The 27827-nt window shown below is 41.3% G+C and overlaps 1 protein-coding gene across 1 annotated transcript; it reads left to right on the top strand.

Moving 5' to 3' along the window:
• The first annotated feature begins 64 nt into the window (after positions 1–64).
• Positions 65–27020, top strand: amh.S (anti-Mullerian hormone S homeolog). The gene is made up of 5 exons (XM_018243639.2): positions 65–961; positions 15575–15753; positions 16272–16392; positions 18025–18187; positions 22585–27020. Exons 1-5 carry the CDS (start codon positions 508–510, stop codon positions 23477–23479), a joined length of 1812 nt encoding a protein of 603 aa, XP_018099128.1. The 5' UTR covers positions 65–507; the 3' UTR covers positions 23480–27020.
• Positions 27021–27827: the final 807 nt, after the last annotated feature.

Below are 27827 nucleotides of genomic sequence, written 5' to 3'. Positions count from 1 at the left end.
ATTTTGTGTGTATGTACAGCAAACAATGCTATATTAAGTATTTTCATGGTCAATATACACACAACATTTGTGTGCATTGCTTTGTATTATGTGCAAATGCATTGCTATGTCCTATTAGGATTTCTGATTTAATATGTACTGGTTATGCTTCAAATATCCCTGACAGAGTTTCCACAATAGAGGTATTGTGAGTTATCAAGGACAAGGTATGGGAGTCTTTCACAGGGGCAGCTTTCTAAAAATAAGTTGTGAGGGATCCCATTCATTTTGCAAAGGAAAAAAAATAAAACACACAAGACAGCACAGTTTGGGAATACGCATCCCACAGTGAACTCAAGGTCTTAGCTTGGCCAAAATAAGGGAACCTCCCAGCATCTTGCACAAAGCTTGGCAGTAAAGGCATCACTGATGTTTTCTGAATGCACGGAGGTATTTGTAACATGCCTTTCTACTCAAATGTGTGTGTGAAGCAACAGGATTGATACAGCATTGTCTTCTGTGACAGAGATGCTACCAATGTTGTTTTTCAGCTACACTGGAATGGGAATTGCACGTTTAAGATGGTGGTTATTTTTGCTGCCAATGATGCGTCATACTCTTTCAAGCAAATCTGATACAAGGGAGGCTCAAGAAGATTTTAAAGCAATGGTTCTTACTAAACCCTTGTCTCAATCTAGTCAGCTTGTGAGGCATGAGGTGGACACTGAAGAACTGGACAAACCGATGTGTGGGCTATCTGTGCCAAGCTGGGGCAAGTGGGAAACTCAGGGTGTTGTAAGGGGTTATGACAGTGCTTTCTTGGATGCAGTACAAAGGGGGTCATGGGAAGCAGATGACCTAAAAGTGTTTGGGTTATGTCCTGGAGAAAAGCATCAGGCTGCTCTGGAGGTTCTTAAAAGCTTTGCAGATTTGCTTGTAGAGCCCCAAGGGAAAAATCTGTTGGTCCTTCACATGGAAAAAGGTATGTTGCCCTTCACATGGAAAAAGTTCCATTCATAACTGTTTTCTCATGTCACAAACACCTTCCTCATTTCTGTATGTGACATGATTATATATCAAGAGTTTTGGCTTAAAAAATCTGTGCTCCCTTTTGATCAATGAATGCAAAGGATTAATCTATAATAGCTCTTGTTTTTGGTGTGCAGCTGTATGAAGAAGTTTACCCATGTCAGAATTTCATTGCTTGTTGCAGTCTGTACATTAACTTTATTACTTGAATATATAATATATCAGTAAGGTTTCATTTGCACTTGCATTTTTGCTGCAGCAGGGTTTGCTATCAGATTAGTCATTGTTGGATTCGGTATCATTTAGTTGCATCTGAGGAGATCTACTCCATACCTACACTTCCATACATGGACCTTCCTGTGGAAAATGCAAATAAATGTATACACCAGCCTGATGATATGTGTGTGTGTGTGTGTGTATATAGATAGAGAGAGATATAGATAGAGAGAGATAGAAGATAGATAGAGATATATATGTATATAGATGTGTGTATATGTTTAGCTCAGTCTGCCTTAAAGGAGACCTAAACCCTAAAAATGAATTAATTTGGCTAAAAATGCCATATTTTATCTACTGAACCTATTGCACCAGCCTAAATTTTGCTGCCATGTAGAAATTATCTGTATTAATTACTAATCAGCCTAATAATGTGACATTTCTATTCTATGTGTACTGTATATTGTGAGTGGGTCCCTAAGCTCAGTAAAGGTCCCCATACACGCAAAGATTTCTCTTGCAGAACGACCGATTTTAGGGAAGTCCGACCAATCCTTCGAAATTATCGTGCGGTTAGTGGGATTCGGACGATCGTACATCTTACGATTTTTCGGCCGACATCTGTCAGGATATTTATCAGCCAGGTCAAAAAATCTTTGTCGGTCCCAGTGCAATGTATCTATGTTTGCAGGGCCAAGCAGGCAGCTCCCCTTTGTCCTGGCAAATTGGTCTTTTTAGTTGATGGTAAATTCGTACGATCTTTCCAAGAAGATTGTGGTCTCACGATCAGGATCTGATCTTTTAAAAATCTCAACATCTATGGCCAGCATAAGTGACAGCAGCACAGAGCATGTGCAGTGAATCAACAGAAAAGAAGATGGGAAGCTATTAGGCCATTTTTGGAGACACAGATCTTTCCTGCTAAAGGACTGTGGTTGCCTTGGGCAGGTACAGAAGCCCAAAACATAATGTACAACATGCCTAGCCTACTTCTTTAGTTAAACTTTAGTTATCCTTTAAGCATTTACATTAACTGGAGGCTGGTGTATAAACTTACATTTTAATGGAATTTGGAATTACATAGTTCCAACCCTCCTTTCTCAGGTGTGCTATAGCATGATAGGTATGAAACAGTTGTGATCCTCCATAATAAACACGAATCTCATTGAGACAAAGTCACAGGTATAACTAATAATATACCAATGTATTCACCATACTGGTATATTATTTATAGTCTCAAAGAGGATCACCTCTATCACCATACTGTATATGATAGTACTGGCTGACTTTGACTTATTTGTACCGTCACAACCTCATGGGCAATAAAAAATATTCCTATTTTACTAATTCTTTATTTAATATGAGTTTGTTAGGATGGCCTGCAGGAATTCACCGTACTAGATTATAGCTGTCATTTTAGTTAAATGGGTTGGGTACAACTGTTTTTCAATTTTTTAGTTTTTGTCCTGCAGTTTTCCTGTTTGAAAGGCCCACGCCTATTTGTAGTAACAATGACAATACATTTGTCACCCTACAGGTCAGGGGTGATTACAGCCCTCAAGCCACCCTGAAGCAACCTTGATGCAAACTGCATTTGCCTATTTTGCACTAGAATAGTCTAATTTCTGTTTAAAAAAACAGAATTACATTTTTGCTGCCCCTGCTAACCTGCCACTCATTGCTGCTACCAGTCTTCCTATATTATCTTTCTTTTCTATTAATAACATTAACATCTAGCATCATTTTTAGAGGTCGGGTGCATGGGCGTCCACATATTTAGGCAAGGGGGGGCACTTGCCCCTCTGGACTTGTACTTCACACACACTGGACTTAAACACATTTCTTAAAATTGCCATTAAGAACCTGCAATAAGCTTATAAAAAGGCTTACGTCAGCACCCCTTCAAATAATGGACCATCCCAATGCCTATTCTATTGCTCAGAGCAGCAGTCCGGTTTAGCCAAGCCCCTTCCCTCTGTGAGATGCTTCCTGCAGAATCATGTCCCGAAGAAGCAGCGTCTTTCCCAGGGCAGATGAGTGTGAATCTGTTGTGTTTAGCTTAGAGTGTGAATGCCAGTGTATATGTGTGTGTACAATTAACTGTTTGTGTTAATGTGTGTAAGGGCAACTGTGTTTAAGAAGTTCTGCGTTATAGAGACTATAAATAAATCTGTATGTAGAGCTGTGTAACTACATTCATTATTAAATCTTATTGTACAGGTTGGCTGTGGATTTTGCCTACAGCCATTCTCTCATTTACCACAAAGCACATTAACCCCTACAGTTCCTTGTCCTGCTGCTCCATTGTATTCCCCAACTATCCATGGCCTCACTCTATTCACTTTCCTCTTTTACCCTTTCTCTTCTCATTCTGCTGAGTTACCCCCACACTCACCTCTCTGTCTCTAATAACCCTCACTGTATAGATTTGTGTAAATAGAAATAGCTACAATATTATAATATATTGCACCTCACCCCCCTCTCCTTCTCCTGTCCTGTATCCACCTCATTGTTTATTTTTGGATGACTCTTATCTTTTAACCCTTCTGCCACTCTGGGAACAAATCAGCTTTCCCCAACACTGAAATAGAATGTATAAACATATATTTTATATTAGTGAAAGTTTGTTGTGCACAATCTCATCCTGCTGTTGTTACTCTACTTTATGTACATTATTTTACATTTTTCAGGGGACCAGAAAAAATGGTATAAAGTTAGGGAAATGTATTATGCATTATACAGTCATATGAAAAAGTTTGGCAACCCCTCTTAATTCTTTGGAGTTTTTTTTATTATTGGCTGAACTTTCAAAGTAGCAACTTCCTTTTAATATATAACATGCCTTATGGAAACAGTAGTATTTCAGCAGTGACATCGTCTATTGGATTAACAGAAAATATGCATCATAACAAAATTAGACAGGTGCATAAATTTGGGCACCCCAACAGAGATATTACATCAATACTTAGTTGAGCCTCCTTTTGCAAATGTAACAGCCTCTAGACGCCTCCTATAGTCTTTGATGAGTGTCTGGATTCTGGATGGCGGTATTTTTGACCATTTGTCAATACAAAATCCCTTTAAATTTGATGGGTGCCAAGCATGGACAGCCTGCTTCAAATCATCCCATAGATTTTCAATGATATTCAAGTCAGGGGACTGTGACGGCCATTCCAGAATATTGTACTTCTCCCTCTGCATAAATGACTTTGTAGATTTCAAAGTGTGTTTAGGGTCATTGTCCTGTTGGAATATCCAACCCCTGCATAACTTCAACTTTGTGACCGATGCTTGAACATTATCCTGAAGAATTTGCTGATATTGGGTTGAATTAATCCGACCCTCGACTTTAAGGCCCCCAGTCCCTGAACTAGCCACACAGCATGATGGAACCCCACCCAAATTTGACAGTAAGTAGCAGGTGTTTTTCTTGGAATGCGGTGTTCTTTTTCCGCCATGCAAAGCACTTTTTGCTATGACCAAACAACTTAATTTTTGTCTCATCAGTCCAGAGCACTTTGTTACAAAATGACTGTGGCTTGTCTAAATGAGCTTTTGCATACAGCAAGCGACTCTGTTTGTCGCGTGAGTGCAGAAAGGGCTTCCTTCTCATCACCCTGCCATACAGATGTTCTTTGTGCAAATTGCGCTGAATTGTAGAATGATGTACAGATACACCATCTGCAGCAAGATGTTCTTGCAGGTCTTTGGAGGTGATCTGATTACATTCCTTACAGTTGAAACTGACAGTTTAAACCTCTGAGATAGCTTTTTGTTGCCTTCCCCTAAACCATGATACTAAATAATCTTTGTTTTCAGATCTTTTCAGAGTTGCTTATAGGATCCCATGTGGTCACTCTTCAGAGGAGGGTCAAACAGAAGCACAACTTGCAATTGGCCACCTAAAATACCTTTTCTCATGATTGGACACACCTGCCTATGAAGTTCAAGGCTTAACAAGCTAATCCAACCAATTTGGTGTTGCCAGTAATCAGTATTGAGCAGTTACATGCATTCAAATTAGCAAAATTACAAGGGTACCCAAATTTTGCACAGCCAGTTTTTTACATTTGATTTAATTTCATACAAGTGAATACTGCTTCACTAAAAATCTTTGTTAAGAAAACACCACTGTACTCAGATGTTCCTTGGAAATGAAAGACATACCACTGTTATCTTTTTTGTTGAAAGTGGAGTAAATTATTATGCAGGCTGAGTGGGGGTTCCCAAACTTTTTCATATGACATACGTATATTGGTGGGACAACAAAACATGGTATAAAATATGGAAAAACTTAAAATGAGGGGGGGGCAAATTCAACAAAAAAACAACCTGTTTTTTCTAGACTACCACAGTAAAATGCATGACCATCTTTAATCACTCAAGAAAAGAGAGTTTTTGGTTTGGCAGTGAGCAGTCAGTGGGCCCAAAAGGGAGGGAGAAGGGCTATCAGTTGTCTAGTAGGGCAGCTACTCAGGGGGTATAACATGACGTAACCGGCCCCGCTAATGTAAGGTTACTAGATTTTTAATGTGAAATTTGGGGTCACACCTAAGGCGCATTGTGCTGTGGATATTGCTCTTAATTTTTAAATGACCATCCTCAATTTTTGACAACTCACACTTAAAGGGGTTGTTCACCTTCAATGTACAAATCTTATGAAACCACTAACAATGCTCTCAATGTGTTAGAAAAACAATTTTCCATAACAAAAAGTAAAAATGCCATTGTAAAAGCTAATTTCTATACCTATTAACTCAGTCCTTCTCCTGTCTCTCTGACCAGTTTTCTGAAGTGATGGGAGTGGCCTATTTTGAACCTGACACACCAAGAACTTCCTATATGATGACATCATCATGCCCAGGCTTTGCCCTTACTTGTTTCCTATTGGATGTTGATACTGCCCTCCTCCTAGTAATTTATTGGGTGCTTGTGAACTGTAACCAGTCACATAATTTGAATGATCATTGGTTGATTACTCAATTGTAATGGCAGAGGTTAACAGACGCAGCATATAAACAAACCTGCCTTGCAACAAACAATCACACAGCCATGCAGACAAATACTGCAGAAAAGTAAGGAGCAACATTGTTTGGCAACCTTTGGCATTAAGCATAATGTCAGTTATTTACAAAATTGCAACAAAACCAGCACTGACTTGCTTATAAACGTATGTAACTTACACATCTAGCAGGGACAGTAGGGCTGCCACCTCACCCTTTTAAAACCAAAAACATATGAAATCCACAGCCTGCATGGCTAATTATCAACTCATTTAGATGCTGCAGACTGAACTGATTTCTGTGCAGCCATGTATCATGCATCTAAATGAATTGCTAATTAGCCATGCAGGCTGTGGATTTCATATGTGTTTGGTTTTAAAAGGGTGAGGTGGCAGCCCTAAGTGACAGGCAGAGCAGTGATAAGGGCAGGTACGTTTATTGAACATTTTGTGCGCTCTCCCGGGGGGGGGGGGGTACAAAGTGTCATCTCCCATAGTAGCCATTATAATCCAATAATTCAAATTTTTAAAAATGATTTCTTTTTCCTGTGTAATAATAAAACAGTAGCTTGTACTTGATCCCAACTAAGATATAATTAATCCTTATTGGAAGCAAAACCAGCCTATTGGCTTTATTTAGTGTTTACACCATTTTCTAGTACTAAGATCCAAATTACAGAAAGATCTGCTATCCGGAAGACCCCAGGTCGCAAGCATTCTGTATAACAGATGCCATACCAGTACCTTGTACTTGATCCCAACTAAGATATAATTAATCCTTATTGGAAGCAAAACCAGCCTATTGGCTTTATTTAATGTTTACATGATTTTCTAGTAGACTTAAGATATGGAGATTCAAATTATGGAAAGATCCATTATCCAGAAAACTCCAGGTCCAAGCACCTTGATCCCCCCATCTGCACAGTTGAAGTCTCTGCTGCACACAGCCCACACTCCCCCTTCCTCTCACAAACTTGTAACAGTTTCTCTTCAGTACCTGAATGCTGCTCAAATTCCCCAGCACAGGAAGCAGTGGCAGATTGACAGCAGACATAGCCAATAGGAGTTAAGTTAGCTGCCAGTACAACGTGTGATGTCATATAAGGAAGAGGAAGTGAACACTGTAGTGTTTTTGGGGGTCAGTGACCCCCTCCCAGCACAGGGTCTGTGTGGAACTGAAGGATTAGTACAGGGACACTTCTGAGGTGAATATCTCTTGAACTGTACTTTTTCTGTTAACTATTTCTATGGAAAAGTTTGTTCTATTCATGTGAACTGTTAGATTTGTCAATTTTTTACAAAGGTGAACAACCCCTTTAAACCACCCCATTTTAAGTTCACAACTACTAATTGTTTTACTGATTGTATGGGCATAATATCTAAGGCTGAATTAAAATCAATTCTATGCATACTACTCAAGGTTAAACAGTCATGGTAACAAACTTACAGTATGTCCTGACTGATCTCTTTGTGGTTTTCCACTCAAAATGTTTGCACACCAAACACATAGCAGTATAAAGTGCCAACTCCACTTCTACTGTCTGCATAACACAAAGCAGCAAATTGATTGTACATCTAAATGGGGACTGCTATCTCTGCTAACCTCTGGGCACCCTGCAAATTAGTTTAGTTCCATTTGTCTTTGAGCCCATCCTTTAGAAATGTGTTAGGAGCAGATTGGTTTCTGTGGCTGCTGTGTCATATAAGCCTGTTGGCACACGCAGGTAAGATGCACTCACAGTACATTCAAATTCTGTGTACTAGTATGGCCGCTCTGGATAGGAAGGTATGCAGACAGCACTATAGAAGTATGGTGCAATAATGCTGCTGCACTGACAATATATAAACACTATTTAATCATTCTCAATAATAAAAGCATAACTGGGGATTGAAAAACTTACACTCTCTTCTATGTGTCTGGAGAACTGCCCTACCCCGTGCTTCTCTCCTGCACATAATAGTCAAGTAGTACCGGGAAAGTGATAACCAGTCAGAGTTATCATGTAGAACTACAGACAGTACAGATATTACTCCTGTGTGTAAATGTCATGTAAAAGATGACACTCTCTAAGATTGAATTTCTTACCTGTAAATTTTCTTTTCTTCAGGTCCCCTCAGGCAGCACCACAAGAGAGATGGCCCCTCCTCCTAGGACAAGAAACAAGAACAAAACACCCCCCCTTCCTGCTATCCCCTGTGTTAGTTTACAAGAACAAGAGACACCAGGCTGCTTAACAGAAATTTTAATTAAGGGGAGGGATAAATGGTGCTGCCTGAGGGGACCTGAAGAAAAGACAATTTACAGGTAAGAAATTCAATCTTTCTTCAGGTCCCCGGCAGCACCACAAGAGATTTTGCAAAGATCAAGGGGAGGGAACAGAAGCCGCTTGTAATACTTTCTGGCCAAAAGCAGCCTCCTTTGAGGAAAAAATGTCCAGCTTGTAATGCTTAGAGAATGTATGCATCGAGGTCCACGTCGCAGCTTTACAAATTTGTTCTGCCGATGCCTCCTCTCTCTGCGCCCACGTTGTAGCTACTGCTCTTGTAGAATGTGGTTTAATTCTGGCAGGAGGAGACAGACTTCTTAACTCATAAGCCATAATAATAACCTGCTTAAGCCATCTTGAAATCGTTGGTTTTGAAGCAGCTAGCCCCTTTGAAGGGCCTGCAAAATTAATGAAGAGGTTATGAGAACTTCTGTATTGTGCTGATCTAGACAAAAAGAACACCAAACAGCGTCTGACATCCAGTTTATGAAGTTTGCATTCTTTACTTCCCACCAGATGTGGATAAAATGAAGGAAGAACAATCTCCTGAGACGAATGAAAAGTCGAAGCCACTTTAGGAACAAAGGTGGCTGGAAGCCTCATTACAACTCTATCCGGAAAAATCTGAAGATAAGGTTCTTCAATGGAAAGACTCTGTATTTCGCCCACTATTCTGGCCGAAGTAAGGGCTACTAAGATTACAGTCTTTAAGGTCAGAAACTTAATGTGAATTGACGATAATGGTTCAAAAGGATCCTCAGACAGAACCGACAATAGAAGGTTCAGATCCCATGGCGGACAGATATCTCTGACGGTTGGTTTCAATCTGCCTGTTGCTTTAATAAACTGCTTAACGAGGTAATTTTCACCTAGTGAAACACCTTTCACTGCCCCCAAGGCCGCCACTTGAACTCTGAGTGTAGCTGGTTTTAGCCCTAATCGAAAACCATCTGCAAGGAACTGTAGAATCTGGGGAACCGAAGCCTCATGTGGATCAATAGAATGATCTCCGCACCAGAAAGAAAACTTCTTCCAAACTCTAGAATAAATTTTATTAGTTCCTGCTTTCCTGCTGTGAACCATAACAGCAATAACTTCTGAGGATAACCCTTGTTGGATTAACGACTGCCATTTAGGATCCACGCTGATAGAGCTAGTCTGCTGCGGTCCGGATGGTACACTGGCCCCTGGTGAAGCAGAGTTCTGCTGGAACCCAAAATTAGTGGATCTTCCTCCGCCATTTCCAACAGGAGAGAGAACCATGCTCTCCTGGGCCAATATGGAACCACCAAAATGACTCTGGCTCTGTCTAGCCTGATTTTCCTCAGAACCCTGGTTATCATCGGAAGCGGAGGAAAGATGTAATTCAGACTGCCTTTCCAGCACTGGAGAATGGCATCTATCGCTGTCGGTCTGTCCTGAAAATATTGGGAATAAAATTTGTTCAGCTTGGCATTTTCCCTTGTGGCCATAAGGTCTATGGTCGGAAGACCCCACCGGTGAACAAGACGTTGAAACACTGATGGACTGAGAGACCACTCCCCCGGCACAACTTGCCTGCGGCTTAGGAAATCCGCTCTGAAGTTGTCTAAACCCTTTATATAAATCGCCTGCAGGGTCTGCAGATGAACTTCTGCCCAACAAAGAATTTTCAGAGTCAATTCCAGAAGACTTTGGCTGCGGGTCCCACCTTGTCTGTTCAGATAAGCCACTACTGTGGTGTTGTCTGTTCTGACTTTTATCGCCTGACCTCTTGTCAGATGTGCCGACACTTTGAGTGCTCTCCAAACAGCCAGGAGCTCCCGGTGATTGGAAGAGAGAGACCACATGCCTTGCCAGACATCTTGCTCTAGAGTCGCTCCCCACCCTTGCCTGCTGGCATCGGTGGTGAGAATGAGCCACTGCTGAATGACCCAAGGAACTCCTTTGGACAAGTTCAGATCTTTCCACCAACTGAGCGAGTGTCTCACATGAGGAGGTAGCTTTATAGGATTGTCCAGAGTGCTCTCTGTGCCATCCCAACGTCTCAAAATTGTTCTCTGAAGAAGCCTCATGTGCAGTCTGGCCCACGGCACTGCTTCTATAGTCGCCGTCATTGCTCCCAAAGCTGATATGGCCTGCCTGATCGAGACTACTCTTCGCTGAGAGAGACTCGTCAAGGAACTGCACAGGCTGACCTTCCTCTGCTGAGGAAGGTAGGTACGACACTGTTCCGAATCCAACAGGACTCCCAAGAACTGTTTCCTCTGAGAAGGAATGAGATCCGATTTCGGGTAATTGATCTTCCAACCCAAGGTCTCTAGGCAAGAAATTGTTCTTTGCAGATGGCTGAGAAGTAGATCTCTGGAAGGCGCCTTCAATAGCCAGTCGTCCAGATAAGGCACAATAGGAATGTTCTGGGTTCTCAGGAAAGCCACCACCACCACCAAAACCTTGGTGAAAATGCGAGGGGATGAAGACAGGCCGAATGGCAGGGCTGCAAACTGATAATGACTTAACTTGTGCTGATCTTTGATAGCAATTCTCAGGAATTGTTGATGTCCCTCCCAAATCGGGATGTGGAGGTAGGCGTCTTGAAGGTCGATCGTCGCCATGAAATTCCCCTTTTTCAGAATTGAGACTGCTGACCTGACACCTTCCATCCTGAAATGAATTTTCTTCATTAAGGTATTTAGATAAACTAAATTGATTATCATTCGAAACTTGCCTGACCGTTTGGGGACCAAAAAAACTGAAGAATAAACTCCTTTCCTCTCTTCGCCTCGAGGAACGAGAACCAAAACACGGGATTGCAGAAATTCCTGAATTCCCTTGAGGAGATATGTTCTTTTCACAAACTCTCTGGGAACTCTTGTACAAAGAAAACGAGGTCCTGGGCGAGAGGCTAGCTCGAGCCAGTACCCTTCCCGGATAATACTTAGAACCCAAGGATCGCTGGTGATCCTGGTCCACCCGTGAAGAAAATAACGAAACCTTCCCCCTACTGGTCTGGACAAGTTGGCGTCAGAACTGATCCGTCTTGCGAGATTCTTCTGACCTGTTTCCTTTTGAGTGAGGTTTACCTGATCTGCCACGGGTGGGACGAAAAAAAGGCTTCTTCTTACTTCTAGATCCTTTGAATTGGTCTGATGGATGAAAAAAATTTTTCTGTGGAAAAAAACGTTTGTCCTGAGGTAACAACTTCGTCTCACCTAATTTAGAGACCAGAGCCTCCAACTCTTTACCAAAAAGAAAAGGACCCTCAAAGGGCATGGCGCAAAGCTTATTCTTTGATGCCAGGTCTGCTGCCCAATGTTTTAGCCATAGCGCACGCCTGCCTGCTACAGCCAGAGCAGAAGACCTAGCTGCCATTCTAATGGTCTCCACCGAAGCATCGCACAAATAATCTGCAGCAAGCTTGATAATCTCCAATGAAGACTTCATATCCTCTCGGGAGACTCTATCCTCCATATCTTGATCTAGCTGACTAAGCCAAAGTCTAATAGACCTAATGACACAAGCTGTAGCTACCCCAGGTCTAAACGCTGCTGCAGAGGATTCAAAGAGTTTCTTGAGAGCAGCATCCACCTTCCGATCCATCGGGTCCCTAAAACTGGCTCCATCCTCCACAGGAATAGTCGTCTTTTTTGCCAATCTAGCGACTTCTACATCGACCTTAGGCGGAAGATCCCAAGCTGCCGCCACCTTCTCGTCAAATGGAAATAAAGCTTTCAATTTCCTAGGCAGTACTAATTTCTTTTCAGGCTTCGACCACTCCTTAGAAATTATACTTGAAATCACCTCATGCACTGGAAAAACTCTGGGCGACTTTTTACGGCCTAGAAACATCATATCTTGCTTAGAGCGTGGCTTATCTTCATCTTTCAAATCCATCGAGGATCTTACAGCTTTTACGAGATGATCAATATTCTCCACTGAAAATACATAAGCATCTTCTCTGAGGTCCTCATCAGACGAATCCACAAATACTTCATGTACATCTGCCGCCTCCACCTGGCTGGCCCCCGAAGTACTTGCTTGAGGCTGAGCTTGAGCATTAACCTTAAAAGTCTCAAGGGTCTGCTGCATATTAACCTTAAACCATGACATGAACTCTGACATAGCCTCGGGCACATCTTGCTGAAAATTCTCCTTCATACAATCTTGACAAATCCTCTTCGGAAAATCCGGAGGAAGTCTTAATTTGCATAAAGCACATCTCTTGGATCTTTCCCTTTCTTGATCTCTGCCTTCAGATTGGGAGGACATGGCTACAAGGAAAAAACAAAACACTATATAATAACCCCTAAGCAACACACAGAACACCAGAAGTAAGGCTCCTTACCAGAACACAGCACCTAAACACAGTAGCTGCAATGCAGGGAGGCCACTCCAGCAAGAAGAGAGAAAGAAAGAAAAAAAATATATATATTTTTTTTTAAATTTGCCGCCGGATGGTCACGTGACTACCGCAACCCGGAAGCGCACACAGCGCAAGGACGCGCACAAAACTAAAACCCCCGCCGCATACACCAGCACTTGCCGGAAGAACCGACGGAGGGAGGGAAGCAACCTGCGGCTCAGAAGGAGGAGATACAGGCGACACGGACCTCCCTTCTGCCGCACGAACCCCTCCAACAGTCAAAGGACTGACTCCACTCCCACACGCTGGCAGGAGGATAAACGGAGGGAGGGGAACGCACCAGGAACCCACAGCTAGGGGTGAGTGGTAAAAACACGGTTGCTTAGCCCCCCTAGGAATCCTGCTGGACCCCTAATACTCACCTAGTCCTCGGAAAACAGGAAACAAGAACACAGGGGATAGCAGGAAGGGGGGGTGTTTTGTTCTTGTTTCCTGTCCTAGGAGGAGGGGCCATCTCTCTTGTGGTGCTGCCGGGGACCTGAAGAAACTGTGGATTGCTTCCATCTGAATTGAACCCCACCCATCCTTACACCCTGGGTAGAAATCAAAGTACTGCACTTGCTTGATTGGACAGTTACTGAGAAGGGCTTAAAAAGGAAGCAGGGCAGTGTAGTCCCGCCCCTGCTGCCTTGCCCTGCTTCCATTTAAGGTCCCCAAAGACGCAAAGATCTTCCGTTGGTGAACAATCGATTTCAGTGCAATCCGTCAAATTATTGTGAGGTTCGTGGGAATTGAACGATTGTACATCTTACGATTTTTCGGCCGACATCTGTCAGAAAATTGATCGACCAGGTTAAAACATTTTTATCAGTCCCAGTGCAATCTATCTATGTTTGCAGGGACAAGCAGTCAGCTACCCTCAGTTTTCATGGCAACATCGCTTGAAATGGTCTTTTTAGTTGATGGACAAATTGTACATTTAAACGATCGTTTCGAGATAATTGTGGTCTCGCGATATCGAAAATCATTACATCTATGGGCGGCTTAACATCACAGTCATGTTTTGCCATAATAATAAAATAAAATGAATAGTACTACTTGGAGTACGCAGAAGATGGCATCCTTTCCTTGCCCCCTATTCTCCCCCCTCACACTCCTGGTAGTTACACCACTGTCACTGTTTAAGGGCAAAATTCTGATGGTAGGCAAGTGCCCCCCCTTGCCCCTATTTGCGTCTGACCACGGCCACATCCATATCCAACTGTTTTATGAGCTCCACACAAACTTTCAAAACCTGCTACTGGTATGGGAACCGTTATCCAGAAACCCATTATCCAGAAAGGTCTGACTTATTAGAAGGTCATTTCCCATAGACCCAGTTTTAATAAAAAAATTCACATTTTAAGAAAATGATTTCCTTTTTCTCTGCAATAATAAAGCCGTACCTTGTACTTGATCCCCAACTAAGATATAAGTAAACCTTATTGAGTTTATTTAATTATTGGGCTGGAAAAACAATCCTATTGGGTTTATTTCATGTTTAATTTTCTTTTTAGTAGACTTGGCAAAATTACAGAAATGAATTACAGAAGAGCGCCTTGTCTGGAAAAAGCCAGATCCCAAGCACTCTGGATAACAGGTCCAATGTCTGTATTGCATTACACTCATGGATAAGTGCAATGTTAATGATACCAATATACCTTTCTCAGAGCTAAATACTGTAGATGACTAATGGGGCTGTTTAATATCAGGAACACATTTTGCTACAATTCTTATCACGTATAGCAACCGCAGGTAGCAATTACTGTCACCTGTTTAAAAGCAAACATCTTATTGCTATTTCTTGGTCCTTGCCAAACGTTGTGCCTTTTATTACATATGACAGTAAGAGTCATTCTTAGCAAGGACCCCACATGGACCAAATATGGAGGAGCTTCAGTTCCCTGTTTGCCCTGTTTCGATCAAGAAAAAACAAAAGCCATAAATAGTTAGTGATTAAAACAAAGGGTAAGAAGTATGTTCACATGCCTTATACATTGTATGTATATTTAACAAGGCATGTACTGCCCCTTTAAATATTTCTTAATGTAAGTTAAAATTGAAAAAAAAACACACATTCCATTTTGCGCACCCTCAAGTTAGGGCAAATAGTATTAGCATCCAAGAAAATAATACTCACCCTACAACTGCCACCTCTACTTGCAAGTCACTTGGTGTAACTGTTTGCATCTTTACCAGCAGTTCTTCCATCTGAATTGAACCCCACCCATCCTTACACCCTAGGCTGCTTATCCCTAGATTTGACCCTACCCACCACTCTGTGTGTCAATTGTTCTTTTTTTATACCGACAGCTTCCCCTTTATGTAACCAAGTGTCAGTAGATGAATACTTGCTGTGCTTCCTTGACTTGTCAACTGGAATCGATTGGTGAAAATACCTGACACTGCTCAGTATGGTTACCATGTTTTTTTTTTAGGAAAAAAATGCCTTCCTGTCTATTACCTTTTTTCCTTTGAATAACACTAGCATAAAGTTACTTTTTTTTAGTGACCAAATGTCAATTTGGTATGTTCAACCACTTTTTGTTCTTGTTATTTCTTCCTTTGTTTGCTGGCACATTGAACCAACATGGCTGGGCTGCACATTTTGCACTCAGATAAGTTTGATGTTTTCTAAGCATCATTCAGACCTTTGGGTTACTAATGATTAATGCTCTGTTTTGCTTTTCTTGCAATCAGTTGACTGGGAAGCTGGAACCAGCCTGCATTTTAAGGGGACTTCAAAGGAACATGTCACTGCTCATCTGCAACATCGTCACTTACAGTTGCTTGTCTTTCACCTTGACACACATGAGTCCTACAGGGATCAACATGGGTCTAAAATTCTAGTGACAGGAGGAGGAGTCCAAGCAGAGCAGGCAAGCAGAGTGGTTTTATAATTACACTCAAGTATATTCACATACTGTATACTGTATATATTTTTAGTTTGGGAACCTCTGACTTAGGGTGATGAGCTAAGTATATAGTAAAAAAAGTTTTCTTTTTCTGCCAATTAGGATATCTAGTTCACTATGCTGCAATCTATAATTTTATATTATAACAGCTAATAGATAAAGGATTCGGATTCGGCCGATTCCTTCTGCCTGGCCGAACCGAATCCTAATTTGCATATGCAAATTATGGGCGGGGAGGGAAATTGTGTGACAAAACAAGGAAGTAGAAAATGTTTTCCCCTAATATGCAAATGCATATGCAAATTCAGATTCTGTTTGGTATTCGACTGAATCTTTCGCAAAGGATTCGGGGGTTCGACGGAATCCAAAATGGTGGATTCGGTGCATCCCTATTTTGTAGGGGGGACTCATATAAATAATTCAACCTTTTATGACACAGTACTTGCCTGAGTTTGTGATACAATAAGGTTTCCTTTATGCAGGTTGCTTGTGTATCATTAAATACCCGCTATCTTGTTATGAGAGTAGGAGGAAACGTGAAGAACCACCCTTCCGGAGACCTAATGCTCCATCTGTCTGTTCACATGAAAGGCCTTTCAAATGGTAAGTACATCTGGGGATCCTGGGCTATTTTATCAACAGGGAAACAATTATGCAACAATTATGCTGACATTGTAGTATCTCTCAATACAGGCAATTAGAAAGCATAGCAGGTTTTGTTGAGTTGTTTAGTTGTGCCAAGTTGAGCCAGTAACACATTTCTAGAAACGATAGGGTGTAATGTATAGTGTTGCGGCATGCATGGCTGTGTTTGTTTGCTGGCTTAAAGGGATACTGTCATGGGAAAACTTTTTTTTTTTCAAAACACGTCAGTTAATAGTGCTGCTCCAGCAGAATTCTGCACTGAAATCAGTTTCTCAAAAGAACAGATTTTTTTTATATTTAATTTTGAAATCTGACATGGGGCTAGACATATTGTCAGTTTCCCTGCTGCCCCCAGTCATGTGACTTGTGCTCTGATAAACTTCAGCCACTCTTTACTGCTGTACTGCAAGTTGGAGTAATATCAGACCCCTCACTCCCCCCCCCCCAGCAGCCTAACAAAAGAACAATGGGAAGGTAACCAGATAGCAGCTCCCTGGTAGATTTAAGAACAGCAGTCAATAGAAAAAAAGCAAAGTCCCACTGAGACACATTCAGTTACAATGAGTAGGAGAAAAAACAGCCTGCCAAAAGCAGTTCCATCCTAAAGTGCTGTCTCTTTCTGAAAGCACATGACTAGGCAAAATGACCTGAGATGACTGCCTACACACCAATATATATTATAAATGAAATGAAGAATACATTTGCTGGTTCAGGAATGACATTTTACATGGTATTTACAATGAGTGAATTCTTTGCAATGTAAACAGTGTAATTTAGAAATAAAAATGACATCATAAAATTCATGACAGAATCCCTTTAAGAAAAGCTGGATAAATGAGTCCCTGGAGTGAATGGCGGAGAGCAGGGTGGGCCCTCCATTCTGTACTCCATTTAGTATTTTTAGGCTGCAGTTAAGCAGCAAATAAAAGAGGTGTGGGCTTACACCTCATTGCTCCCTGTACACTTTCTTGTGTTGGAGGGGGTTGTAGTGCTGCCAGAAAGTGTACCAGGTGAGAAGAATTGGTATGCCTAGAGGGGAGAGTCAGCAGGGCTTAGTGAGAAGCCCAGAGTGTTCCAGAATGTGGAAGCCTCCTAAATGGTGAGAACCCCAGAGGGGAAAAGCCTGTCGAAAAACGAATAAACTGTGTTCCTGTTTACCTTTATGTTGGGAAGAGTTTGCCAAACTAAACCTGTGTTTTTGACTGAAGATGTGGTTTCCTTGTCTTTATGTTCCTGCTCCTATGCTTACCTGCCTACCATAGCTACACTGCGTGTACAGGCAGACGGCTTGTCACGAGGAGCAGAGAAAGAATTTATATTAATATGTTAAATTGAGAACTCAACAAAAACAGGGTGTATATTTCAGTCCAGGCAATCATAGCCTCCTTTTACTTATTACTAATATTTACTCTTCAAAAAAAAATCATAGTATATTACAAAATAGTTCAGATGGTGGTACCCCATACAGCACAGTGCATAGAATCACTATTACTAATCAGGTCTATTATACCTCAATCCACTTTTATTTCAAGAATTGAGACCTCATTTCTCTCTCTCTCTCTTTATTCTTTATTTCTCTTTTATGGGCAGGAGTTTCTTTAACCACTGTTGAAGTTGAGAAGCTCCTTTTTGGCACAGACAAAAAGTGTTTAACCAAGATGACACCAGTACTGTTCATGGTTATTGGTGGAACCAGCCAAGATGCACCTGCTTCCTTCTTGTCACAGGCTGAGAATCTCAGGACAAGCTTTAGGTTTGTCTTTACATTTTTCTCAGTATTATTATTCCATGGAAAGCGTTCAATGTATAACGCACAAGAGCATGATCATATTATATTATGCCAGGGTTTATATTGAACCTTAGTCCAGACCTGGTCACTAGTAATATAAACATTATTTAAACAATTTGGCAAGAGCAAGAATGCTGAATTATCTCACTCATCCATATATCAGTACCTGCAAACATACAATAAGTATATCTTAAATATATCAAGCATTTAAAACAACATTTTGGGTACAAAACATGTATTTGGTCCAGCTCCCACAATTTTTTAATTGATTCCACAATGATATTAAGGCACCAATTTCTGTAGAAAAATATCACTAAAAAATAATAGGGTTAATAGTTTACACTAAGGGGGTTATTTATTAAAGTCTTTTTTTCTGGTCGGAGTTTTAAAGAGGAAAATACAATTTTTCTTGGGGAAAAAACCCAATTATTTATATTATTATACTGTTGCTTAAAGTCAGAATAATTACAATTGGAAGATCTCATCATCTGCACTGGGTTTCATACTATAATCCGAATAATTTGTGGTTTTCGGGCCATAATCCCAAAATGTCGTCGTTTTCTGACATCAAATTAGAAAAAATGGTATGATTCAAATCTTTTCAAGATTTTATTGAGAGTTTATAGAGTCTTTTCCCTCACTGAATTTTTCAAATGAATTTATTGATAAATTGATAAAATTTTGGGTGGGAGTTCGGTTGAAGTTTTACTAAAAAAAAATTTCGGATTTTAGTAAATAACCCCCAAATTGTTATGCTTTTGCAATGAGATAATCAATTTAATTGAAAGATTAAATGAGTATAACAGTTCTAAAGTGTAGCATGTACAGCAATATTCAGTTTTAAATACAAACATAACAATGAGTACAATACATACCACCCAAAAGGAGAAATGGACAGCAGAAAGCAGTATGGTGTCGTTTAGTGCCCTGTGGTGGATTTTAGGAACTCTGTTTCTTGACTACCATTTGTTAGAAAAATAAAAAAAAATAAGTAAAATATTGTTTGCATAAGCATTTAGGGGGTTATTTACTAAAAACCCAAATATTTCTGGTTGGTTGGTACTTTACCCCAGTAGCATTGCATAAAAGGGCATTCCCAGAACACATTTTTGTAGCAAGTATCTGGAGTACCCGGATAAATCTTTGAGGAGTAAGGTACACTCTTTTGAAAAATTGTATCTGTATAAACCTGTTAGATCTCTGTTAGATATATTAAGTTCCGGAAGTTGCTCTATGACCCCCTTCCAAGCCTCCTCATCCATTGCAGGGATATCTACTACCCATTTAAGGCGCAATCTCTCCATATGTGAGCCCAAGGATTTCTGTAAAATAGCATATATCCAAGACCTGGCTGCCGAAGGTAGCGTTCAAGCGTGCATTGGCTTATGTCTAATGGGCGGACCTGAATCTGGGCCTGGAACTCGTGACTTAATTCCAGATAGCGGAATATCATGTTGCATGGTAGCTGATACTCTGCTCTTAGAGGCTGGAAGGGTTTGAGCTGCCCATCCTCTACAATTTGAGTTAGGTACTTAATACCCATAGAGGCCCAAAGCCCAGAATCGGGAATCCTTTTAAAATGTGGGAGTTTTGGGTTCTCCCATAAGGTGGTGCCAGGGGACCAGGTGTCTTGTCGGGTACAGGCACCTAAGGTATTGATCAAAAATCCTCATCACTGGCGTCATGGATGTGGTGTGGGGGGAAGTGGACTGTTCACCTCTATACAAGTGGTTTGCCAGTGCCTCTACGGAGGTGGCACACGCCGCTTCTGCCAACAGGGCCTGGTTATTTATATCCAATGTGAGTGAGCATTAGACCAATTGCGAGGCATGGTAGTACAGTAGAAAGTTTGGCAGCGCCAGGCTCCCCCTTTTGGGGACTGGAGAGCTGCAAGGCTAATGCGGGGGGGGCTTGGTTCGCCCAGAGAAAGGCCCCTGTTATTTTATCAAGTTGTTTGAACCAACTTTGGGGTACATATGTACGGGCATTGTGCAACTTGTACAAGAACTTAGGCAGGAAGATCATCTTCACCAAGTTTGCCCTTCCCACTAGGGAAAGAGGGAGGTTGGTCCAAGCCGTAGTTTTCCTACGGTATTCCTGTAGGACAGGGTCTAAGTTGTTCGGTATGTATTCTTTAAGGTCTTTATGGATAATGATGCCTAAGTACTTAAAGGAGTTGGCCCACTGCAGTTGGGATGGGGTTCAGTCAGGGGAAGATATTTCATCTATTAGAAATATTATAGATTTCTCCCAGTTTACCCTAAGTGCACTCCAAATTGGTTTACCACTTGCAGGAGCCTAGTCAGTGAGTCCCTCGGGTCTGCCAGCTACACCAGCATGTCATCGGTGTATTAAGCTGGCCATAGACACAAAGATCCGATCGTACGAATCATCGTACGATCGGACTTTCCCATCTCCCGACCTGCCACTAACCATTCCGATCAAATAAAGTACAAAAGAATAGATCAGCCGATGTTCTGCCCCTGACCACAATCGTACGAAAGTTATGTCCGACCAAAGCTAGTGACAGTCTCCCTCTGAAAATCGTACCAATACATGCAGAGATATTACCCGCAGCAAACAGAAATCTTTTAACCTGTCAGATCGACCAAACGGCCGATCTCCGCTGGATGAATAATGTCGGGACACATGGTCCGAAAACAAGATCTTTGCGTCTATGGACAGCTTAAGGATACCTTCTCCTCCAGCTGACCTAATTTTAGTCCGACTATCTCTTGGTCACTGCGGACCTGACTGGCCAGTGGTTCTATCGCTAGTGCGAACAGAAGGGGGAGAGAGGGCAATAAAGATAAGGTTTGTGCTACTGCCACAAGGAAAAAATATAGATGGTACCACTCAAAAAAATTAATAAACCAAAAATTTTTTGTGATTAAGTAAATAACAGGAGGATCCACTCACAGTTCACCTCAGTCCCAAGGTGCAAAATCCAAAACACTATATCCAAAAGGAAGAATGTGAGGATCTCCAATAATAAAGAAACTACATTTTTTAAAAAAGTAGAAAATTTATTAGGACATAAGACCTAACGCGTTTTGTGCCTAATGGGGCACTTACTCATAGGCTAAATGGCACACCCCTGTACACATGTTATAAAGGGGCTGTACCCAATCACAAAAGAGCAAACGTGTTACCACTTTGTTACAATTTGTAAAGTTCCACCTAGTGGTTAAAAGGCAAATTGTTACATACATACACAAAAGCAATATACAAAAAATACAAAAGATACACCTCAAACAGAAAAACAAAAAACCAAACAATAAAGAAAAAAATATATATATGGAAATAATGAGAAAATAAATGAAGTGAAACAATAATAATTGGGACCAAAAGGAATAAAGAAAAGTAAAGTTTAAAATAAACAATACAATCACAATTTGATAAGGTTTTCTTGGTATATATTTTTTTCTTCATATATACGAATATAGCATATTAAATATATTTGATACATATTCAACACATAAGTTAGCTTTCATTGAAGAACAGGCCTTGTTAAAGAACTTATAGAGAATATTTGATGAGATATGTGTTGTGTAGGAAATAAAGTGACAGCAGTAATTTCTCAAAAAAAGCATGTGACATCAAAGTCACTATTTAGACCAAGGGGTTTCCTACTTTCTAAAAAGAATATCCACTTTGTTTCCAAACGGAGTAGTTTAGGCAAAACGCCTCCCCCTCGTTTTCCCCCCACCACTCTATCAATGCCTAAAACAGACAATTTAGTAATGTCTCCCCCATTACACTCTTGGAAATGCTTTGCTACCTGGGAATCTCTATGTCCCTTCCTTATATCCAAAATATGCTCTCTAATATGCAATCTGAAAAATCGTATAGCTGAGGGGGCACCAGGCACGTACCTGCTCTGTCGCCTACCCCGTGTCCGGTCCCGTCTCTCCCCGACTGCCACTGGTGTGTTGTGCATAAATGCTCTTCTGCGCATGCGCGCACACATTTCGTGCATGCGCGCTGGAGCGGAATTTTGCGCATGTGCGCACAGAGCCGGCACCGTGGCCCGCCAGGTTGCCTAGGGCGCCTGGCCGGGTTGGCCCAGCTCTGCGTGATGGGCTTGTACATTTGTGTATAAACTCCTAAAATTAACGTCTGTAGCCCTCCCTGGCATGAAGCCGGACTTATCCAGGCGTATTAGATGTCCTATTACCCCTCTAAGACTGGAGGATAAGACTTTGGCAAATATTACTCCTCTAAATGCTTAAATATTTTTAAAATTTTTTGAAAGGTACAATGGGAAAGATCAGGACTGGGATTCAGTACTGCAAGGGAAAATGCTTTATTATTCTATTGTTAACCAATGCCTTATCCTAGATTAATATGTTTATTTACAGTACCCACATAAACTCAGCTACAGTTGCTGAAAAGAAGGATGGATTCCTTGAGATGATATCACAGTTCTCAGTGCTCCTGCTCAACTCTAATGGTAAAGCAGCATCTACTATTAAACTTCCCCTTGACCCTAACGATCACAGTGTTGGCGATCTGTATCCTCAACTTTTTAATGTCACGGATGTAGAAGCGTTGGAATGGTTGGTGGACTCCAATGACCCTTTGGTGTTCCTTTTTCTATCAGGAAATAAGTTTTTGCAAGGGACAAAAGTTCTTCAAGAGAAGCTTGCTGGAAAGCTGCTAGACAAGATGACAGATAAGCTTCAGGAGGTGTTGGAGGATATGGAAGAGCTTTTGTCTAATAAAGATCATGCCCAAATTCTTCGACACCTCTTACATTCTTGTCATGGCTCTTACAATGTTAGCTATTTACCCTCAGAAGCAGAGAATATATCACAGGTGGGGGAGAGCCAGAACAGGAAGCTTCATTCCTTGATGCTTCTCAAGGTCCTTCAAACAATTCGTTCTTATTGGCAAGACCAAAAGAAGCTTTCTAGACGAAACCGGGGAACTGGCACCAAACCATATTGCCGCCTGCAAGAACTGACTATAAGTCTGAAGCCATTTGCCGAGTACAAAGACGTACTATTGCCCGAGGAAATCAATATCAATAACTGTGTTGGGCCTTGTCGTTTTCCACAGACAACACAAAATGACTACCAGACACATGTGATTCTTCTGATACAGCTTCAGGAAAGGAGTCTGTCAAGTCTTGCTCGCCCACCATGCTGTGTACCTGTGAGATATGAAGAGCAATGGCTTATGGTGGTAGATGGAAATGGTATCAGGATTCAGAGTTACCCTAACATGGTCGCCAAGGAGTGTGGTTGCAGATAATCTGAATTAATACAAACAGATTCATGTAAATATGAAACTATTGATAAGAAACAACTGCATAAAGGAATAATGTCATTTTAACTTTGCATAATTGTAAGGGAAGCAGACCCTACAGGGACAGGGACAGCGTTAAGAGCTTGACCCTTCTCTCCCACCCCACTCCTGATTTTGTTATGATATTCCTTGTTTCTGGTCCCTACATTTACATACATTAGATCACTGGTGCATGGGAGGGTCAAGGGGCATGGAACCCATGGGTGTGGTTGGCAGGAGGGCCAAAGACGTGTCTGCAAAACCCTTTAAAATGTTTTTAACGTGCAAAAAGCACATTTTTCCTATTAACTAAAATGAGAATTTGAGGGTAAATAATCTATCAGTGTTCTATGTACTGGTGCACTCATGGAACTTGCAAAAAAAACTTGAATGTCAGGAAGTCTGCAAACAACTCCAAATTGATCGCCTTTCATAGGCTACAACAGCAATTCGGCAGGTTTTAGGTGGTGAATAGACGAATTTGAGTTCTTAAAGGGCCAGTGTATGATAAATCCAAAAATTTGAATTTTTTAAAAAACTCAAATCGAATTTAAGCAATTCCCTAGTCGAATTTTACCATTTTGACCATAAAAAACTCAAAATTTTTAATTCGAAAATTCAAATTCTAAATTTGAATTTTCACTTTGACACTTGATAAATCTGCCCATTAAAGTGCATTTTCATTTATCTCTCTGAGCTGAGTTTATAGAAAATTCATGTCAGTTTCTGGGAGTAAACTGGGACATTCAAGGAGAACAAAAGGTTAAATCGGTGTCTATAATGTGTAACCTCCTGCCCTAAGCTGGTGCTTCTCTACTTTATAACACACCATTCCAGGGTGCGAATTGCACCAACATAGCCATGCTCTTTTGTTCTCCCATGTATCCTCTGCTCCACCCTGGGACACCTGGTAGAACTGAAGAAGATGGTGGTGGCGGTGGTATACTCTGCACAAAGTATCCTGTGCTGGTGTGAGTTGTTCTCTCTGAACTTTTTAAATGGATCAACACACTTTGCAGAATAGCTTCCAAAAGTCCTTCTTTTATCGTGTGGAAAAAAAGTAGCCAGTTCAATACAATGTTTTACATTTTTATATCAAATATTTAAACAGCTGTTTGTAACAATATGAAGAGAGCTTAATAAATCAGTTCAAGGGCAAATTCTTCTCCTGAATGCTAACATACCTCTCCATCGTTCAAGATTCAAAGTCAGCTTGAACAAAGAAAAATATATATACGACTGACAAAATGCCGCTTCATTGGAGAACAGATGTAAAGTTTAATATGGGGCCAAACCAAAGCAAAGCCTATAGGAAAGTCTTAGTTACAGAGGTGTGAGATATTGATGTTTAAGACTGTAGTAACAAAACTTAGGAAACAACGGCTGGGGAGACTAAAGCTACAGTGCATAAAAACCTACAGTCAAACATGGTACTGGAAATATTTAGGTGCATGTGGGTATCTTACTTATTCTAAAGTCAGTGGCACAGATTGACCAATACATGCCATCCCCTCTGACAACTTGAGCAGGTACTTCAACTTGAGCAGGGATCTGCCTGGTGTTTAGGATTTTAGCAATAGCCCTGCATGAGCATTTAAGAAAGTGGGAAGGATTCTTCAAATGTGTGTGAAAAGTGGTTTCACGTTCAGTGAAGGTTTTGTATTTTGATGTACAGGTGGCCTTTATCAAGTTATTGAACAGTATTGTGTAGTTAGAATTGAGTGATATGATCATGTGTAGCTGGTGTGTGCCACAATTTCATTTGGAATAAAGGCAGTGTTTTGTCAAAGGTCCTGAGAAATTTATTATTAGAATTATATAGGGTTCTTCAGCTCCATTGGAGGTTGTTGCCAACCTTTATCCAGTATAACTTTCCATGGGTTGAAAAAATGTAACAGAGCCGTAAGTCTTGAGAATATAATTTCTGCACCACATTTGGACAAAGTGCCACAATGTGGCATCCTTTCCAAAATGGCTTCTTTTACCCTACTTAACCTACTTGCCACTCCATTTTGCACATTTGCATCTATCCCTGCACTGTATTCTGAAGTGCAAAAACTTGTACATGTGCTATAGAGCATAAAGACCTGTGCTTTCCCCCTCAGTACAGTTCTGTTGTCATTTGGCAATACTGAATTCAAAAAAAGGGCAGACTAGGGGAGCCACTTGGATTAGTGATGTACGGGTCGAGAAAAACTTGACCCACAGCCGACCCTAAAGAACCCACAGCCGACCCTAAAGAACCCACAGCCGACCCTAAAGAACCCACAGCCGACCCTAAAGAACCCACAGCCGACCTTAACCTGCTCCTATTTATATCCTCACCGGCTGTGATGTCACTGAAGGAGACGGGGCACTCCGACAATGAGTGGAAGTGGGGCACTAGAAGGTCGTAAACTTTATGCGGAAGTCAGCCCGAACCTGCCTGTCTCACGTGTCGGCCTGTACATCACTGACATAGATATCCGCTCCCCTAATATACATGTTATTCACATGTGCAAATAAGGGAACACTGCTGAGTGCAAGGTACAGACAGGGCTGTTTTGTGCCTGAAAGTACTGCACTCTGCTCTAGATTTTTAATCCAGCCCGATGTGCAGAGAACAGCTATTTCCCAGGGTTTTTATTTTCCAATAAAGATAATTTATTTTGATGATAATATGCCATTCAACAACCACCACTTTACACGATCCACCATAACCACAATTAGTTACTATCCTTTTTTCTCTAAGATATCTAAGATAACATCTAATGACTATCCAGAAAACTGGATAAACATGCTCCCATGCTTACAAGTTTAGTGAACCACAACTTTGTTGTGTTTTATGTGTATACATACTTACATACATTCACTTAACCATCTACCATGTTTGAGACAGTTCTTTACAGAACCTGGTTGGTCCAATGCAGACTATGCTACAATCGATTCCGAAGACTGTTAAGTTCATTTTCATTATTACATCAGAGCTGCATTTGCAATCAGAGATCTCAACCAGCAGCTGCTGATTTGTCTCCCTCTGAACGGGTTGGCAGCTTTTCTACCTGTGTATGGGCACTGTCAGACAGCCTATTTCATAGATATCTGGCTAAAAATTGGCCAAATATCTATGAGATAGGGTTAAAAGTCAGGATGAGGACCACATTGGCTTGTTGATAGGGGCTCTTTTCCCTTTTTTTTATATCTATTGATCCAATATTGGATCAGCCCTGATAGTGGGAAGGTAGACATATCGGGCAAAAGATTCACTCAGAGAAGCACTCTTATTTATATAAGTTAATTTTACATCAATTAATTTAGATAGAGGGGCAATACAAGCTTTAATACATGAATTCATATTGTAGCATAGTGCCACTTTTATTATTGTTATTATTATTATGCACCAACATACAGGGACACCATCAGAAATAGCAGGGCCCCATACAAAAACATTTCCTGGGCCCCCTGGGCTGCACCCACCACAAGCCCCACCTACAGGTCCTCCCACCCCACAGGTCCACCCCCACCACCCACTAAAAAAAAAAAAACATTGATGGCTATGGTTCCCACATGTTAATGAAAATATATTGGTGGTCAGGGCCCCCCCATTGAAAAAAACATTTGTGATAAGGGCCCCCCCATAAAAAAAAACATTTGTGGTCAGGGCCTTCCATTAAAAAAAATTGGTGGCCAGGGACCCCCCCCTGCGTTATAAGAAAATTGGTGGCCAGGGCCCCCCTTTAACGTCCATGTAAAAAAAAACTGCCCCTCCCAGAAGTTTAAAAAAAATTTGGTGCCCAGGGACCCACCACAAAACAGGGGCCACAAAGGGTTACCTTTAGGGGGGCTCTGCCATGTTACACTTACTTCATTAGTGTGGCCCACCTGCTGTCAGTGAGCTGCCAACTACAGAAGGGAGGAGGGGAGCACAGGTGGCTGCATCTTCTTCCAGTGACAGCATTTTCTTCCCTTATTGGTCACAGAATTTCAAGTCCTGGTAAAGCTGTTTGGTGATTGGATGAGCTGGAGGAGAAGTTCAAACCTCAGCTATCCAATACCTGAGCAGCTCAACTGGGACTTAAACTCAGTGACCAATAAGGGGAAGTAATGGACAGAAGATACCTCCCCTTGTGCTCCCACCCTGCCTTCCCGAAGTCAGCAGCTCTCAGAAAGCAGGGGGGCCTGACTAGTCAAGAAAGTCGGCGTGGCCGGGCTCCCCTTACCCTCGGGGCCCCCTACAACTCTCCCCCCTGATGGCTGCCCTGCCAACATACTTAACAATACCATACAATAGAATGGTGGATTGATCAAACATGTACATATACACATGTACAGATAC

The sequence above is a fragment of the Xenopus laevis genome, chromosome 1S (assembly GCF_017654675.1).
Source record: "Xenopus laevis strain J_2021 chromosome 1S, Xenopus_laevis_v10.1, whole genome shotgun sequence".
NCBI classification, from domain to species: domain Eukaryota; kingdom Metazoa; phylum Chordata; class Amphibia; order Anura; family Pipidae; genus Xenopus; species Xenopus laevis.
Note: the sequence above shows the minus strand (reverse complement) of the source record. Positions and strands in the feature narration are given on the sequence as shown.

Excerpts from the sequence above, each read along its gene's own strand:
- amh.S (XM_018243639.2), top strand. The coding sequence starts at position 508 with ATGCTACCAATGTTGTTTTTCAGCTACACTGGAATGGGAATTGCACGT. Across the intron at positions 962-15,574 it reads GGTCCTTCACATGGAAAAAG|TTGACTGGGAAGCTGGAACC; the intron begins GTATGTTGCCCT and ends TCTTGCAATCAG. Across the intron at positions 16,393-18,024 it reads CATGAAAGGCCTTTCAAATG|GAGTTTCTTTAACCACTGTT; the intron begins GTAAGTACATCT and ends TTTTATGGGCAG.